This window comes from Tamandua tetradactyla, chromosome 3, assembly GCF_023851605.1.
Source record: "Tamandua tetradactyla isolate mTamTet1 chromosome 3, mTamTet1.pri, whole genome shotgun sequence".
NCBI lineage: Eukaryota > Metazoa > Chordata > Mammalia > Pilosa > Myrmecophagidae > Tamandua > Tamandua tetradactyla.
The window spans coordinates 190,639,898-190,658,866 of record NC_135329.1 but is presented as its reverse complement, the minus strand read 5'-3'; the positions used below and the strand labels follow the sequence as shown (position 1 = coordinate 190,658,866).

At 38.1% G+C, this 18,969-nt stretch overlaps 1 protein-coding gene across 12 annotated transcripts in view; it reads left to right on the top strand.

The window, feature by feature from the left end:
• The window catches only part of FN1 (fibronectin 1), a 64,668-nt gene that overhangs the window by 25,972 nt on the left and 19,727 nt on the right, over positions 1-18,969 (top strand). For 6 of the 12 annotated variants that reach the window (XM_077155050.1, XM_077155045.1, XM_077155043.1 and 3 more), the window contains exons 20-31: positions 1,092-1,358; positions 5,271-5,365; positions 6,882-7,050; positions 7,502-7,588; positions 9,618-9,809; positions 11,091-11,363; positions 12,487-12,669; positions 14,734-14,823; positions 15,908-16,177; positions 17,099-17,215; positions 17,913-18,077; positions 18,629-18,784. In XM_077155050.1, coding sequence (XP_077011165.1) covers positions 1,092-1,358; positions 5,271-5,365; positions 6,882-7,050; positions 7,502-7,588; positions 9,618-9,809; positions 11,091-11,363; positions 12,487-12,669; positions 14,734-14,823; positions 15,908-16,177; positions 17,099-17,215; positions 17,913-18,077; positions 18,629-18,784 — 2,064 coding nt within the window. The remainder of the gene's footprint in view (positions 1-1,091; positions 1,359-5,270; positions 5,366-6,881; positions 7,051-7,501; positions 7,589-9,617; positions 9,810-11,090; positions 11,364-12,486; positions 12,670-14,733; positions 14,824-15,907; positions 16,178-17,098; positions 17,216-17,912; positions 18,078-18,628; positions 18,785-18,969) is intronic. The other 6 variants (XM_077155052.1, XM_077155049.1, XM_077155048.1 and 3 more) reach the window with 1 other exon arrangement.

Below are 18,969 nucleotides of genomic sequence, written 5' to 3'. Positions count from 1 at the left end.
AAGCCAATTGGCAACCCGCTTCTAAAATACGCATGCCTGTTGAACACCCTATTTAAGAGAGGCTTATTTAAGAGAAGCTAATTTTCTTTGCTTATGGAGATCTGAATCAATAATTTGAGTGCACTTTGGTGCCACTAAATATTTCTAGATCAAACTTAAAATGCAGGCTTTTAACACTTTTATATTAGAATTGTTTATGAAAAGTAATTGCTGAAACATTGAAATTGCTAATTAGGCTCCGAGTCCTCTGCTCAGGTGCAGAGGACCTTCTGAGGGTAGGGCTGTGAAGAAACTGCACAACCTGCCCAGGGTTGCAGGGCAAGAAAGTGGTCGCACTGGATCCAAAATTTATGTGCTTTTGAGTCCAAAGCCCATACTCCCAATTACTGTACTTGACTGCCTCCTAAATGTTTCCTCTGGCTGAAAGACATATTAAATTTCTGTGGAGCAACTGTTAGTTGTCATGCTCAAGAGAAAAACTTTCAGTTCATAGGATTCTTTCTGATAGTGAAGCTCACTAGAGACTAACCACGAATCTGAGATTCTGAATATGTGTTATAATTATCATATAATTTGAATCATGTGACAGGAGCTCTTGTTTCTCCAAGCAAAGGACGATTCATTCAATAAATGCATACAGTATTGCTTTTATCATGTAAGAAGCCATCACCTTTGATTTTGCTTTTATAGCCAGCTGTCTCTTTCTTTAAACCTATTCAGCTCAGAGCAGAGTAAATTGTGGGAATCAGAAGTTTGTTTGTTTTTAGTGCCATGATTATAAAGCGAGTAGAATATCTGAGGAGGGTGAGAAAGTCATCCTGGAAATCAGAGTTTCTGAAAGAATGTAGCCAAAGGGTTAGCGGTTTCTCATGACTGATGAAGAGTTTTGGCAAAGTTCTGTGTCGCCCTCTTTCTCAGAATGGCTCAATTTTTCCCGAGTTTTGACTTTTACTTTATTTCATCCTTGAGGAGAATCCTTTAAAAAAACAATTCCTTCAAGCTTTAGGATTTCCGTATGATAATTATTGGTCTAATTAATATATGTGTATGTGTTGGTTATTTTTTTTGATATGCATCATCTTTTCTTCTAGAACTGGATGCCCCCACTAACCTCCGGTTCACCAATGAAACTGATTCCACGGTTGTGGTCACGTGGACCCCACCTCGGGCCCAGATCGCACGGTACCAGCTGACCGTGAGCCTGACCCGAGGAGGCCAGCCCAAGCAGTACAATGTGGGGGCCTCTGCCACCCGCTACCTCTTGAGGAATCTGCAGTCCGGGTCTGAGTACACCGTCACCCTCGAAGCTGTCAAAGGCAACCAGCGGAGCCCCAAAGCCACCGGAGTCTTTACTACCTGTGAGTCGGATTTAAATGTCTTTTCTTGGTGGCATTCTAGGTTCTTAACTAGATTCACATTCTCTGTCCTTCCTACACTTTTAAAAAGTTAACTTTAAAAGCTTAGTGTGTGAGTTAAAGCAACGGTATTCAAAGTGTGGTTCATGGATTGGCTGCTGGTCCAGGAACTGTCATGGCCTGTAAGAAAACTGCCAGAATTTGGTTCAGTTGATAATTTTTTTGCAGCCAGACCTTCTTGATGAAGGAAGCCGTGCACTGATTTACATACATTGCCAAGCTCCTATTTCCTCGGGAGCCCTCACTTTGAGTAGCATAGGTTTAAAACACCCAGTTATACGGAAATTGCATTTTATTGTATTAAATGAGTATCTTAAATACAAGTCAAGGCAAGAAAAAATCAGCATCTCTCTCTACGTTCTAATACTTTGAGCATGAAAGATAGTCATTAAATGCAGGATAAAAAAAGATCTCCAATTGAATGCAAACCAACAGATAGAGCAAGAAGCTAAGGAAATTATTTCTTTATGAGTGTTGATGGCAGTAGATTAAAGTACTTTCACAGAACAGAGTAGTTTTTATTTTCCTTCTTAAATTACTCTTGAAATTCTACAGAGGGAAAAATAACTGACAATAATTTTTGGTCATGCCTGTCCTTCCGCTTAATATTTTAGAGAGAGGTCTTCCATCTCCTAAAATCTACATCACAATAAAGGCCTGAATTCACAAACTCATTCTATTAAGTGCATTGCATTTACATTACAAAGAATTATGAGACCCCTTATTTCTCGCTGAGCATTATTTGTTATTTTGTACTTGACATTTTGAATTGCAGAGCACTTTCCCCCAAATTTATTGCAAACTGCACTAGTTTGCAATTTTCCAAATGCTTTCAACAAATCTTACTCTTTAACTTAAAAATATAGATGGCATAAAGGATTCACAAAGTGAATACAAGCTAGTTTGTAAATAACTATGGAATTTATTTCCCAGATAAAATTCTCTAAACTTTTCCCTGTAAGAAATCATAATTTACCAAAAATTGACTTCCATTTAAATTTGGTGTACCAAGTTTGGCCAGTGAAGGTTATTTACTAACTCTTCATCATAGGCAAATAAACACGGCTTTTTATTTGTGAGTTTGCCTTAAAATATTGCTATTTTGTGTATATGATGACAAGATGCTCTAAATTCTATTAACATGAGATCAATGTCTTTGTATTTCTTATATCTAACTGTTTCTAATAGATGTCCATCCCTGCCTTAGAATGGTGATATCAGCAAATGTTGCTTTTTAGTACATGCAGTCTTTTGCAGAAACGTAGAATCACATAGTCAGTTTTACTCAGCATACTTCACATGATTTATTTTGTCAGATAGCATATTATAAAAGAAAAAGCAATTTTAATGACATTAACCACAAATAAGTGTGTGTGTGAGAAAGATGTAGGATATTTCAAGTACTTTTAGAGACTTTGATATATTAGACGTGATAATTTTATGCTCTGCATAATACATTTATATAGAATATAATTATATTTGAATTAAGGTACTGACAGTCAAAACTAATTTTATTAGATTTAAGTTTTAAAATTTAAAGCAGTAATTTTCAAAAAATATATATTGAATACATGATTGACTGAGGGAAAATTGTAAGAAAAGAGCTCAACCAAGCTGAGGTTTAAATAAGCCGGCTTTTTCAGGAAGTTCTATGACTTCATTTGAACTTTAAGTCCTCCCTAAGGCTGGAAACATCAGCAGGGCTTGCATGTTTTTGAAATTGCTTTAAGTTTGTATAGTTTTTTTCTCTCTTAGTTGAACTCTGGGAATAACGTTTCCGGGTTTTATAACTTGTGCTAAATTCTTACAAGCAAATGTGAGACAGAGACAGAGACAGAGAGAGAGAGAGACAGAGAGAGAGAGGAAAGTTGCGTCTAGGGAAAATCCAGCTTACCCCTTTATAAATGGTGCAGATTTTATTTCTTTAACATGAAGCTGTGCTTCACTAGACATACCTATCAAAACCCCAGCTTATTCTAACGGTCACATCCTTTGTTTGACATCAGTTTGAGGGTTTGAGGTTTGGAGATTTTCCTGTAATGGGCTTCCCAGGCAGGCAGCATCCTCTTTAAGAAGATTCTAGCAAGCTGGCTCATGCCATAGAAAACACCCATTTTATAGCCCAGGACTGTTGAGGAGAATTTAAGTTGTGAAAAAGTCGTGGCTTTCACAGATGTTCAGTGAAGGAAGCTGCTGTCTCTCTGTATTGTCACTTCTGAGCAATAACATTATCTCTTAGGGCTGGCCATCACATCTTGGCAAAGTCAGCAGTAGAGGTGGAAGGCATGATTTCAGAGAACCTGGGAAGCCATCATGGGTCTCCCATCCAATTTCCCACCCCAGATGCCTTCTTAACAATAACTTACTTATGAAAGGGATCTCTAAGCCTGTAGAACTTTAGTTCTGCCATTCCAGCAGTCACAAAACGGCCCACAGCATATTTTAATTTCTTCTGCTTGGTATTTTAAAAATTAAAAAATCAGTAAAAAAATAAACTATTAAAATTTAAAAGGAGGAAAAATTGCAATGCTCAACTTGAATTCCCACATAGCAAAAAAAAAAATGGACAGGAACTGAGTAGAGACTGGTCTCTTAAGACTTTCTAGTCCTCTTTGGTGTAACTCTGGAGGATGACCATTTTTTTTTATCTCACCAGTCTTTCATAACTTAGTGTAAATGAATGTGTTGTTCTTTTCTCCCCCACTGAGAGAAGAATTTGGTTGAAACATAAAGAGAAAGGTGAAGGTACCAAACATATGACCAGGGTTATTAACACACTTGAAATATTTGAACTTCACTCACCCAACTCAAATACCTTGGCTTCTGAGCATTGCCTTTCCTGCAGCAGCCAGTTATTGTAATATTCTTCTTATTATTATTATAAGATGTAGTTCTGCTAATTACAGCTCACAGAGTCTAAATTCATAACAAAATTTGTTACAGCTCACAGAGTCTAAATTCATAACAAAATTTGTAAGGCTGTTGAAAATATATATCTTAGTTTTGTGTGTACATGTTTTTTATTCCTTTCTTTTGATTTTTTGAAACCAATATTTTCACTGAGAGAAATAATTGTAGTGTCGGGATGCCAGGAGACGCAAAATGAACTTTTGTTTAATTTCAAATTCCATCCACGGAACACTAAATTTCTCTGGTATTATCAGCAGAATGAATAACCACATATTAAGGGAGCAAAACTTTATCCATAAGTGTATCCATGGTAGCAGATTTTGTTTGACTTTCATAAAACATCTCTTAACCCAATCAAAAATAAGTGGCCATTATGAAATAATTCAGCATAAAACTATTTTTAGTTCACCATGTAAAATGTAACCTATGACCATTGTTCTCAAAGTAATGGCTAAGAAACAAAATGATAATCAATTTGTGGTGATCACTTTTAGTTTTTGTATGGGATTTTCTATTGAACGTATAGGGAAATTTATTATCAACAAACTCAAATCCAAAACATGATTAAAAGACACAAATCATAGAATCCAAGGATTTGAAAAGACCTCCATAAAGATAATTTAGCCCTTGCTACTCCACTATGATCCATGATCCAACAGCACTGGCATTACCTGTGAATTCATTCAGAATTCAACCTCCCTGGCCCATTCTTGGATCTCCAGAATTAGAACTTGCAGTTTAACTAGGTCCCCAGACATTTTTGTGGCATGGAAAAGAATGAAAACCACCGACACAAATTCTTACCTTAATGAAGGAACATATGTAACATTCTGGATCCATGGGTTGCTTAAACTGAGGTTCTCGATAAAAATATTTCTTATATGCAGTTTACTCAATTGTCTGTGATTCCAAGATTTGAACCTGTGCATTGATGCCTTTTCACAGTGCAGCCTCTGGGCTCTGTCCCACCATACAACACAGAGGTGACTGAGACTACAATTGTGATTACATGGACGCCTGCCCCAAGGATTGGCTTTAAGGTAAATTACAGATGTTCCTAATCTATTGTGCTGTGGCCCTGGGGGCCCTCATATTTCAGGATATGGTACAAGCATCATGTTGAGGAGCCAGGAGACCAGGGTCTCAGTACTTGCTTCTTCGGTTTAAACTTCTCTGACCCCAGTTCCCCTCAGTATCAGGGTATAACAATACTTCTGTCGGGTGGACCTCACTGGGTTGCTGGAAGGATGGACTGAGGCAGTAGCTGTGAAAGTGCTTTGCAAGCTATAAAGCATTAGTATGGAGCTGTTATTGTTGTTATTATCTTGTTTTCTCTACCCTTTCCCCCAGGGAGCTGCCCTTGAAAATATAAGGGACAATCCCATCTAATGAGTTGTTCTAAATGGGTGCAGACAAGTTCACAAAAGCCAATTTAGGGAGACCAATTAAACTCAGAGTCGTTTAAAAATCACATTTTGTCCAATCTTTTTCATCTCAACTTGTTCTAATCCCTGTGGGTGAATTTCCTAATGGAAGTTAAGATTAAGGTCTTCCATGTAGATATCTGTGTTCATGTTCTTTAAATGATATTAGGGGGAAAAAGTAATGATATTAGGGAAGTGATGAATACAAATGAATATGGTAAAAAAAACACAACAACTTTTCCTTGGCATTCAGAATGTGAGAGAGGGAAATATTTATTATGCATTGAAATCAAGACTAAATTCCTATGATTGCTTTCCAAAATATATACCAAAGTTCACTTTGTTTTTAAGATATTCAAATGGCCATTTTGATTATTCTACCTAAATATAGAGAAATACTTTCTGAAGATTGCCAGTCTACTTTTAAAATTTCTCTTAATTGCATCATTCAGACTTTCAGAAGCCTTATAAGACAAAGGATTTCTCTAGAGTTAAACACTATTTGATGACATAATGTTACCTGAGTTTTCTGGAACAGAATTTTTTAAGGATTTGACATTATGGGCACATTTATTTTTAATATTTACTTTTAATTCCTTATTTTTTTTGTATCATTTCATTCAGCAAGTGAAGTAATGCACATACTTCCTCAAAAGGAGTGTTTTTGCAGCACAAAGTGCTACAGGGGCTGGTACCTTTAAATGGCAACTAAAAAATGAATTGAACATGAATAACTCATTAAAAGAGAGAGCTAAGGGATTTCTTCTAGCACAAGGAAAATAGAAATGAACTGCCATGTGGCCCAAAGCCCGACTGTATTTCTGGTTTGCAATGAGAGCTTATTTATCAAGCTAAACAGTATGTAATGACATTTCTCTGGAATCTTGGGTTACAAGCCACCCTGAAGCGATTTCAGAAGACAATTCCCCCATCCCAGTCCCCCAGTACAGGGAATTTCCAGCTCAAGTTGTATAATAGAGCTAAAGTAAGGCCCCAATTTGTCCCGTAATAAAAGCGCACTGTGCATTTTCCTGAGGAGTTCACATTATGTAGAGTATAATCACAACCTCCCAGCAGTAACTTAGCTCTACAAATACTTGTCTTTGGTATTTACTTCGCTTTCTTCTTCTAGCTGGGTGTATGGCCAAGCCAGGGAGGGGAAGCACCACGAGAAGTGACTTCGGACTCTGGAAGTATTGTTGTGTCTGGCTTGACTCCTGGCGTGGAATATGTTTACTCCATCTCTGTCCTGAGAGATGGGAAAGAAAGAGGCACACCAGTTGTACACAAAGTGGTGACACGTAAGGAGAGCTCTTCCTTCCTTCGCTTTTCTTTTAGATCGCTGTACCACTTTTTAAAAAAGCTAATGCTAATGTCACTTCTTATGATAATGGCACTGGCACTTCCACCCTCACTTGCATTATTAGCTCTTTCTGAATTTGGAGGTTCAACTCATGGCATCTGTTCCAGAACATCAGAAGTATTCTTTCCATAAAAACACCACTTACGAACTATTATCAACAAGACAGAGAGAATTTCAATAGCATTGCAAATTCATCAATCAGATTGTTTTCCATTCTGTTTCCAAAGTATGACATCTATATTTTTACTGATTTTTTTTTTCTAAAAAAGGACAATGAAAGTTAATTTAAAAAAACGATTAATTAAAAAAATTTGTTTTTAATTTAAAAATTTAAAAAAAGGACAAGGAAAGTTAATTTTAACTTGTAATTTATTTTTTTCTCTGTGTAGCATTGTCCCCACCAACAAACTTGCACTTGGAGACAAACCCTAACACGGGAGTGCTCACTGTCTCCTGGGAGAGGAGCACCACTCCAGGTAAGCTTGGGTTGTATCACAGGTCCAGTATATGTGATACCTTCCCCAGACAAAAATTTAGAACACCATTTTCTTTCATGGAAAGGTAGGATCAAAATTAAAATTACTCAGCTGTCTGTAAAAAATACAGAATGAGGTACATCCGAGAGCCAGATACAGGGTATTTTGAAGTATGTTCATTTAAAACAGAGGAAAGAGAATGATATGCACTAGAGTGTAGGAAAAAAGGCAGGCCCTGAGCAAGTTGCAGGGGATCATAAGGGCTGAGGAAAAACATTTTGGAAAATAGCATTCAACACAGCCAAACAAGCAACTGAGATCCTACTAAGCAATTTCCCCTTTGCAAGTGGTTACCATAAATTCTATGTTTCTTATCCAATGAAGTTGCACAAATGTATTTTCATGAGTTGCACCACAAAAATCTATGGGTTACAAAGGGCAGAAATGACCTTCATTTTGCAGATGAGGAAACCAAGACTTAGGAAAATTGGCCTACCAAGTCATCTATTTTCAGTGTTACAGTGTTACAGAACTGGGATTATGACTTAAGTTTTCAGACTCCTTTTCATATGCAACACCACTTATTTGAATCTTAACTGTTTGGTTATACTCAATAATGAGGAAATTAATTAAATGAAGTTGTGTGACCATTTTAAAACTCTAAATACAAGTTTTGTCTATCTAAACTTCTTGGTCACACATATTGAAAAATATTTATAAAAACTTAAAATGTGTAAAAAATAGTTAATAGCTATATTCAAATAGCATGGTATACCACGGCAATGACAGGAGATTTCAAATAAGACTCTTTAAGAGAAATTTTAACTAAAATCTATTAAATATTGGGCATATTGAGAAAATCACAATTGAGCTATCAAGGTATCATTGTTGAGAAAATTCTACATTAAAACAAAAAGAGACATTTAAACTAAATTTTATTGCATCCTTAATGGCTCTACTTTCAATTTTAATGGGTATACTCAGTTTAGTATTCCAATATTTCTAATTTACTATGATGTCTTAAATAGCTCTTACCTTTGCTTAGGCAGAGGGCTAAGGCGATTATCTCTAAATCCGATCAATATGTGGAATCACAGAATAAAATTAGCTGAAAATATTGCTTTTACTCCCACTCTGGAGTAGAGTGATTTGATTGAGTTTTCATTACTTGTGGAAATGCAGTTTAAACCAATGTAGTTTAAGCTACATAATTTCCATCAAGTTAGACTGAATTTGGCAAGTTTCATGCTTGTTAGCAGATGGATCATTAATACCTAGGCCTAAGGACTTAAAATTCCCATCTGGATGATCATTAGTAAATGTAATGATCTAAATATTTATGTCCCATCCAGCTGGATTTCCTTATATATGTCACTTATAGCATTCACCCTGTTCCCAGGGACAAAATATGCCATCATTTCCTTATCCTCTATTAAGTTTAACTTAAATAGTTGACTTATTCATTTTACTTTTAATCTGTCCCTACAGATCTCTAGTCATCAATATTTTTACTTGAATGTCTCCCTCCTCCCTCTCAACCTTATCAGTCCATTTTTATAATACTGGCAGCCTTCAGTAATGAATATTCTTTAGATATACAGATTTTTAAACTCTTTCTCCTTTCTTATTTTCTTCCTCTAAATCACATAAATTCAGAACTTTTGATTAGGAGAGCCATTTTTGGAGAAGTTACCTTAAGATTGAGAGTGATTCCATTCTAGGCAGTTACAATGGAATCTTCCTCTACTGTCCTGCTGGTGACCAGTTAAGGAAAAGCAAGAGAGAATGGGGAAGGAGCATGGAATATAGAGACAGAAAACCTTTGGCAATCACTTCCCCTTTTGGAAACTTTTCTTTAAACTGAGGATAATAATACCTGCCTCAAAAGGTGGTTATAAGCATCAAATGAGAGTAGAGTACTAAATAAATGCCAAGTCTTCTTGCCATTCTTTGTCATGGGTGTGACATTGGATTCTCTCTGGGCCACAGAGGCTCCATGCCATAACTTCCTCCTCTCTGTTTTCTCCAGATATCACTGGTTATAGAATTACCACAATCCCTACCAATGACCAAGAAGGTTATTCCTTGGAAGAAGTGGTCCATGCTGATCAGAGTTCCTGCACTTTTGAAAACCTGAGTCCTGGTCTGGAGTACAATGTCAGTGTTTACACTGTCAAAGATGACAAGGAAAGTGTCCCCATCTCTGAAACCATTATTCCAGGTAATGGAAAAATAAGCTATTATCCACAGACTGGCAATTTTAATAGAGTGGGGATTAGCATCTGAACCCCCAGATGGTTGTGTGTCAAATATATTTGGGATTTAATCCTGAGCTCCCAACTGCATTCTCCAAACCGTGAAGTCAAGCCAATTATGTAGAGCAATGCTTGCTGTTAACGCTGCTTTACTGTCTGCTTCACTGGGATGCTGTGTGCTGCGATGGGTGTGTGGTGGACCGGCAACCATGGCTTCCACTCTGCACTGTCCGCTCACGTGGAAATATTACTAAAACAATGTCATGTGTGTGTACTCCATACTGACAGGCTGAAAGTAATATGGTAAATGCATCACTGGTACAATTGCGCCTTATGAGTTTTCAACAGCTGTCTATAAAATAGTACTTGTCTTCATATATGAACCCTGAAATACCACTTGGTTGACGTCTACAGTTCTTCATCTTGTGGTTTCAAAACCTTCTTTTTTAAAAGGGGAAAAAAGAAGTAAAGGCCACGCCTGCAGGGGGCTCTTTCCTGTGGCTTGGAAGACAGTACTAAAAAGACCTATCTATGAATAGGCATGTTGTTTGTTCAAAATTGAATTATCACAGAAAGAGAACATTGGATAAATTTGGTAGAGTCTTTGTACTACTCGGTAGAATGCTTTTACTAATGCTAATTAAATAACTTTGATTACCAGCAATGGCCTTGGGCTCAGGCCTGTCTGTTCCTGGCCTGAATGTGTCTTCAAATGGCACATTTCACACCATACATTCATAATGCATAGCATTATGGCCATGATAATGTGATGAGTTTTCGTATGGGGAGAAAAAAAAAAAAAACTCATCAATTTTTCTTTAACTTTCTTCATGCAAGCTTCATTTTCCTACTAAAAAGTTTTGGGATTTTTTTTAAACATTGCTAATACTTACTGCAGATATAACATGTAGGTTCTAGGAATGGTTTTGACATCCTAAACAGGCCTATGATTTTTGGGAACCTGAGAGGTTCAGATTGTACCGTTAGGGATATTTTCGAAATGCAAGAAAATCTGCCTCCCCCCACCCCAAACAGAAGATTGCAACTGTTTTGTTCTCCCAGGGAAGCAAACTATCCATGGTGCTTAGAAAGCATTTTCAGATCATTTGAAACAGATTGCATATTACCATCATTGCTTTAACATTCCATCAGTTTTACTCCTTGTAACCTGATAAACACTGCTTTATTTTTTTCCTCATTTTTGCCTCTATTTTCCTTTTGCCCCCTTTTGCTTTGTAACTCAATAGAGGTGCCCCAACTCACTGACCTAAGCTTTGTTGATATAACCGATTCAAGCATCGGCCTGAGGTGGACCCCGCTAAACTCTTCCACCATTATTGGGTACCGCATCACAGTAGTTGCGGCAGGAGAAGGTATCCCTATTTTTGAAGATTTTGTGGACTCCTCAGTAGGATACTACACAGTGACAGGGCTGGAGCCGGGCATTGACTATGACATCAGCGTTATCACTCTCATTAATGGCGGAGAGAGTGCCCCTACTACACTGACACAGCAAACGGGTGAATTTTGAAAACTTCTGTGTTTGAGACATGAATGGTGTTGCATGCTGCCACCGGTCGCTCTGGTTAAATATGGACATTTCAAGGAAAAACCCAGCAATTTGCCAAAGATGAATACAGGGTGATATGGGGAGTAAGGAATGAAATACATAGGCTAAACAGATTGGACAAAGACATATGCAGATAGACTTAAGTGAGCTTTCACTTAAGCCACAAATATGTATAAAGCTAGCGAAATAAGGATAACTGATCTCTTAAGTAAAAAACCCAGCAAATTTAATTAAATTTGCAGGCCTGAAGTTTTAAAAAATATGTAATGTTAATCTCGAATTTTATTATAAATACCAGTTAAAAGTAAGAACACACTGGTTTCAAAACATACCAATATGCTCTTCCTTCTACCCCTTGGATAAACATGTTTTCTCTTTGTAGCCAACTGAGAAGCCATCAAAATTTAGGGTAGAATGGAAGGAGTTTGGTTTGAGGTGGGGGGAAGGTGAACTTTGGCACATTCCAGATTTCATTTCCATCATGAAGTACAGAAATACCTGTTTAACCACAGTCTGGGGCTAAGCATGCAACATTATAAAGGTTCTCTGCTCTGCATGGTAAGAAACATGCCGAGAACCAATTTGCATGAATCCTTTTCACTTGGGAGTAGAATTCACTGAATGGAACTGTAGCTACACCTCTCACACTGGGGTGGGGGGTGGTGGTGGGAATTTAGGACCCTCTTGGCTTCCTGTCTGTGTGCATGTGTTTGTTTTGGAAAGTACCGCTGTGTTTCTCTGCTGTGTGGCAACTTAAGCCTCTTCAGCCTGGGGTTAAAATAATCTTCAGTGGTATCAATAATGCACTTACACTTAATAAATTTGAAATGTATGAAAATTATTCTTAAAAAAGAAAAATATTGATCCTGGCAGAAAGGTTAAGGGGGCCTAACCATACTTTGTGTAGTATTTTTATTTTTAACAGTAGAATATGATTTAGATTAGGTTTTTATTATTTGCATGATTATGACTATTTTTTAATGCATGAAATATTGCTTTCACCTTTTCAGTTTTTTGGGACAGCTTTAGTTGTAAAATGATGTTAACTCAGTGATCTGCTTATTTGACCCCAGCTGTCCCTCCTCCCACTGACCTGAGGTTCACCAACATTGGTCCAGACACAATGCGTGTCACCTGGGCCCCACCTCCATCCATTGAACTGACCAGGTTCCTGGTGCGCTACTCACCTGTGAAAAATGAGGAAGATGTCGCAGAGTTGTCCATTTCTCCTTCAGACAACGTGGTGGTCTTATCAAGTAAGCAGTCAAAGAATAAGTACTAATGTAGAGTAAAGGAAGGAATTCTGAGTTCTCCAGTAGGAGCAGTTAAAGCAAGAGAACTACAACCGAGCTCCAACTCTGCCTGCGGGTCTGTGAATTTTGAAGATGTAATGTTCATTACCATCTTCATATGATTCTGTCTAGTACCTTTTCGTACGTAATTGAAAAACACCAGCAGTGAAGTTCAAAGACTTCAAACAAATTCTGCTTACAAAGAAGTGCATAAAAAATAAGTGAATGTCAAAAGAAATTATATGACTAACACTAAATGTTTAGAGAGGGGTTAAAAATGAGAGATTGAAATTATTGGCACCACAATCTGTTTTATTCTCATTTCTTGAAAAAGTGTCAGCAGGTAATCTATTTAACATTTGATAACATCGAAACAGTGACTAATGGCTTGGGATAGATCAGGATATTGTTTTGAAGAAAGAGTCAGATGTTTAATTTGTAACTGCCAGACTTTCTCAAAAGGCTGAGGACTGACATCGAAAAACTGGCGTACAAAAAATTTGTGGAAATATCCTTTCTAGTTCCAACCCTTTTGGAACAGATATCATTTATTAAGGAAAATAAGAGTAGGCTACAACACGGTGCTGTGGTCCACATCGATGTTGCTTCTTTTTTTCACTATAAAGTAAAATACACAAGTGGGACGGCAGAAGATTCCATATAAGGGAAAAATGACTGAAAGCACATTACCAAATGATGACCTGAAACATCCTCTACCTTTCAAATATATTTGGCCTTGATCATATTTCCTCATTTGGTGGCTGAGGGTGAGAGCACCCCTGTACTTGCATATATGCAGGGCTGTTGTTTCTGTTATGAAGAGCTCTGGAATCCATTCTGTTATGGAGAGCTCTGGAATTGGTACTACCCAATACACTGCCCCTGCATCACCACCACTCTCTGCCCACCTTAGCCACAAACCTGCTATATATTGGTCATGTATTCTAAGACCTTATTACAGATCCTATTGCTGCAAAGAACCTCGAGGTAGCCATTTCCACCTAGAGAACCCAATATTACTGTTTTACTGATGACTCAACTGAGGTCCTGAGTGGCTCTGGTCAAGCAGGAAAGTGGAAAGTAGAGGAAGCCTCAGCCCTCCTAGGGCTGTGCTTTCTCAAACCTTTATAGAAACCAGTTTAGAGAGGGTCTGAAGGGTCAATGAAGATCTGGAGGGGGGAGTAGAGTGCTAATGATCAGGAGTTCAAAAGTTAGAAACCTTACTCCACCTTTTCGACATCTCAAAATGAGGGAAGAGGACATCTAGAAATGTATATATAATTTTTAAAAAACATTCTGTTCTCATCTTAACGTGGCCAAACTGACCACTTTCCCTTTAGAATGTGACTTTTTCCAGTAAAGGGCAATTGTTATGATTAATGGTCAACCCTTATGTGATCTGACACAAGTCACTTAACTTCTCAACTTTTCTGAGGCTCAGTTTTCTCATTTGTAAAATGGGAATAACTGTCATAAACCCAACTTTTGGAGGTAGTTGCATATGTTCATTATCTCGAATGAGGTGCTGGTTTCACGAGTACATACTTATGGCAAAACCTGTCAAATCATGCACTTTAAATATAGGCAGTAATGTATATCAACAAAGCTGCTTTTTAAAGGAGGAACAAACTACCTCACAGTGTTATTTGTAAGGAGTGCAATAGTATGGATGTAGATTAATGATGACCCACAGTACCACCATCATCATCATCCGCCTTCATCAGAGGTACTTAGAAGTGGATGGCAGAAATATCGTTACTGTGCTGTGTAGCTAATGCATCTTACCTCTCTATGGGCAAATTGCTTTTCAGGGCCTGTGGGGCAGTGTTTAGAGAGGCCGCGGGGCAAATCGACCCTTCCTTATCATCTAATTATAGAATATTTGTAGAGGTAGCTGCATCCACTTGGATGTAAGTGGGAGATAGGGCTGGATGCTTGAATACTTCATCAGTTGAACCAGTCCCGGGAGTGCTTGGGATTTCATGCTTTTGAGCACCAGTTTGAAATAAGTCCCACTTGCCTTGTCAGATCTCCTGCCTGGTACAGAATATTTAGTCAGCGTCTCCAGTGTCTATGAACAACATGAGAGCATACCACTTAGAGGAAAACAGAAGACGGGTGAGTCGTGTTGACAATGTTTATCAAGTAGCTTTCAACTACCGATTCTAAATCACAAAATGAAATCCTAGTTCTAAAAACATATCTCCATATTTTGTGGGGACTTATTGTTAACCTGCTGTCACTGCTATTAAAAAACAGAAAAACACTTCAATCAACAAGTACCCTAACTTTCTGTCACTAAGATTCTTTCTCATTCCAGAGAGGACTGAAATTAGTCAAGAAATTCTGTTGTCTATCCTCTTAAAAAAATCCCAAGGAGAATATTCCATCATCTCTTTTATTTAAGGATGATAGATCTTCCTCCTCATTAGGCACTTCTGTTTAATGGCTGACCCAACTGTCCTTGTCACCTTAGTATAAGTACTTTTCCTCTCTTACTGAGCTGCCACATGTCTCCCATTTTCCTGCTTGATAAAATGTTGTTTTACTATATGAAGTAAGTTGAATTGAACTCCATAAATAGTATGTCCTCTCTAAAATGAATACTTCTTATTTTTCTCTTTTAAAAAATACATGTTATTTATTCCTTAGTTTATTTATAGTCTACTTGCTCCCCCAAAAGAGTTGTGCTATCTCAATTTGGTTTGATCGGATTATTTAATAGAACCATTGAATGTTATAACTAGAACAAAAAATTGCTGGAAGCCCCAAAGAGGTTAAATGATTTGAATATGAGATGAGCTCTGAGCTCCTATTAACTTTTCTGCAATCACCAAATTCTCGATTTATGACGACTTACCTGAATTGCAGTTTGTCTGGGATGATACCTCATTTCAGTTTCATGAAGTTTTATGTTTGGCATAGTTACAGCGCTGTGGGTGGATCGATTCTCTCTTAAGAATAGAAAGCATCTTTGGAAACCAAATACTTCAGTTGGGAGCAGGCAGATCTCACCTTACTTTAAGAAATACACTTATGGGATAGAAACAGAATACTTAAGCACTGAAGCATTTGTGGCAAATCATTGTGCTGATGGGGAAGGACAGAAATGTTATATGTGTGTTACTTTCCATTTTCCTCTTTTTTTTTTACTTCCTAAGCTGTGGTTTCTTTTTTCCTCCTCCTTTCTTGGGAAAAACAGGTCTTGATTCCCCTACTGGCATCGATTTCTCTGATATCACTGCCAACTCTTTCATTGTCTATTGGATGGCCCCTCGAGCCACCATCATGGGCTACATCATTCGCCATCATCCCGAGCATAGTCCTGGAAGACCTCGAGAAGATCGAGTGCCCCCATCTCGGAATTCCATCACCCTCACCAACCTCAACCCAGGGACAGAGTACGTGGTTAGCATCATTGCTGTCAATGGCAGAGAGGAAAGTCTCCCCTTGGTTGGCCAACAGTCAACAGGTAACTTGTTTTCTGGTCTGCAAAGAAACTCAGTGGACTTTCCTATGCAGGTGGCGTCTTCTATGAAAGTTTTGTGTGACTTGAGTTATCATCTCTTAGAAAATAGATAATGGATAGGAGACATGGAGAGGGAAGTGTTTGAAGGACATCTCCCTCTTAAAATACATTAAAGAAGGTGTGTTATTAATCCCAAGACATTTTTTCACCTGATTTAGGAATTTTTTAATTTCTAATAACTAAAGTGTGCTCAAAATATATAAAACTTAATGCCCTATTTTAAAATTCCTTAAAAATGTCATGATTTGTACATCATTGTTCTCAGGAAATAGATGCTGAAGTATTTTGGGGGTGAACTGTCATCATGATAACTTACTCAAGTCTCAAATAATTAAGAAAGAATTATAAGCGTGTGGGCATGTATGTGTGTGTGTATGTGTAGCAAGAGGGGTGGGGAGCAAATGTGCCTGTGTATGTAACCAATTACTAAATCTAAGTAAGGATGTATGGGTACCTACTGTACTATTTTATATAATGTTGAAATCTTTCAAAGTGAAAAGGTGAGGAGATTGCCCCATAGCACCGGGCCTCTCGCCTCTTGCCCCTGTTTACATGCCAGAGTGCCCATATGTCCTTTCACATGCGTTCTTAATAAACTTTGTCTGCTTGCACCAAAAAAAAAAAGAAAAAAGAAAGAAATGAGGCAAATAATCCTTCAATAAATTCTGAATATTTTATCATGATTTGAATTGGCTCCTTAACCCCTTGCCTTGAATTATCTGTCATTTTTAATTCTGCTCATTTCAAATAGTATTTGTATTATTATATGAAGGAGTCATAAGGACAAGTAGCTGACTAACAAAGAGCGAATCTGGGCATCCTGTGAAAAGTCCAACTGGGAGGACTGACCTATGTTTTTTCCAGTTTCCGACGTTCCGAGGGACCTGGAAGTTGTGGCCGCAACTCCCACGAGCTTACTGATCAGCTGGGACGCGCCCGCCGTCACAGTGAGGTATTACAGGATCACCTACGGAGAAACAGGTGAGTTAATGCAGTGCTATTTCACACTCTGATCCAGCCAGGTTCTGTTGTGCAGAACCTCAGAAGCCCAATAGTGAACATGCATTACAGCAGCTTTGGCGACTCCACTCAGTGGAGCCTTGTCGTTTCCAAGAATACCTGGAAAATGTGTATGATATCATCGGTAGCAAAATCAAGATAAAAAGTTGTTTCTGTGCTACAACTGGTGGGAGAGCTGAGGAAGAGAGAATTGTATGTTCATTTACTAATATATTATCAGTTGTGAAAATGAAAAGCGGCTTTTATTTTTTCTTCTTTTTACTCACATGTATTTTCCAAATGTTATTAAATGTGTATATAGTCCTTTAAAATTAAAAACAAAGGGATACAAGGTATGCAATCCTGGGATTGAGAGCTTACTTCCCCTCCCCTTCTAATGATCATCTAAAAATCAGTGACATTTTAAAGCTGGAATGTTAAAATAGCATTACCTGCAATTTTCTCCTAATTTGTTACACACTTTTCCAGGTTTACTACATGCATAAACACACCTTTCTGTTTAGGCTTTACTAATAGCACTGTAAAAAGAGAATAAGCAATAAGACGTGACTCGCATGCTGCTTTTGTTGGACCGTTGGACTCATTCATTTTGTCGCCTATACCCAAGTAGCTCTAAGCCCCTCACCTCTGTGCTAACCTATTTTTTGTGTGTGTGCAGGAGGTAGTAGCCCTGTTCAGGAGTTCACTGTGCCTGGGAGCAAGTCCACAGCCACCATTACTGGCCTCAAACCTGGAGCTGATTACACCATCACTGTGTATGCTGTCACGGGCCGTGGGGACAGCCCAGCAAGCAGCCAGCCCATTTCCATCAATTACCGAACAGGTACTAACTCCTTCTCTAGGGAGACGTGGACTTATTATGCAGATAGATTTTACATTGTTCTCTCATATTTTCCCCACTGTGGAATAGATTTTTTTTTTAAATTAGCCAAAGCAACACCTGCAGTTAACACAATTTTGAACTAGTTATACGAGGAAGCGGTCCTTGGGCAGTGATTTTTGTCTGCTTGCTAGCTGATTTATTCCGTGCTCTTGCAGTACAGACAGGCATAAAGGGTGATCGGTTTATGTTTGTTGAGTGAGTGAGTAGGTGGACAAATGAATGAATGAGCAGATCAAGTAAAGAAAACAAATACCACTTAGAATGTACCTTCTTTATGAATGAAAGCAGCCCACCTGAAAATAGGTAATGGTACATAGGTACATGCCCTATCCTCTAAGAAGCTATCATTGTGCTTTTACAAAAAAAAAAAAAAAAAAATCAACTGGGAAAGGTTAATAGAAGTAACAAATTGTTCGCAGGTGTGCCGGAGTGGGAGCCAAGGACTTGTCCACACTGAGGCTTCACCTGCTTCTCTTTGCTTTTATTTGTAGAAATTGACAAACCATCGCAGATGCAGGTGACTGATGTTCAGGACAACAGCATTAGTATCAGGTGGCTGCCGTCCACGTCCCCCGTTACTGGTTACCGAGTGACCGCCACTCCCAAAAATGTCCCAGGACCATCAAAAACAAAAACTGCAGGTCCAGGTAAGAATAGCTGGCATTTCACATACAGCAGAATAAAAAGAATTAGACCGGAGACTATTCTTTTTTAAAAAATAGGTGGCCACCTTGCTGTGAGTACTATATATTTCATAACATATGGCAAAGCTACTCCATTCAGCATTGGAGATGTTTGCCAACTCACTACATAGTAGAAGTTTGAAGAGAAG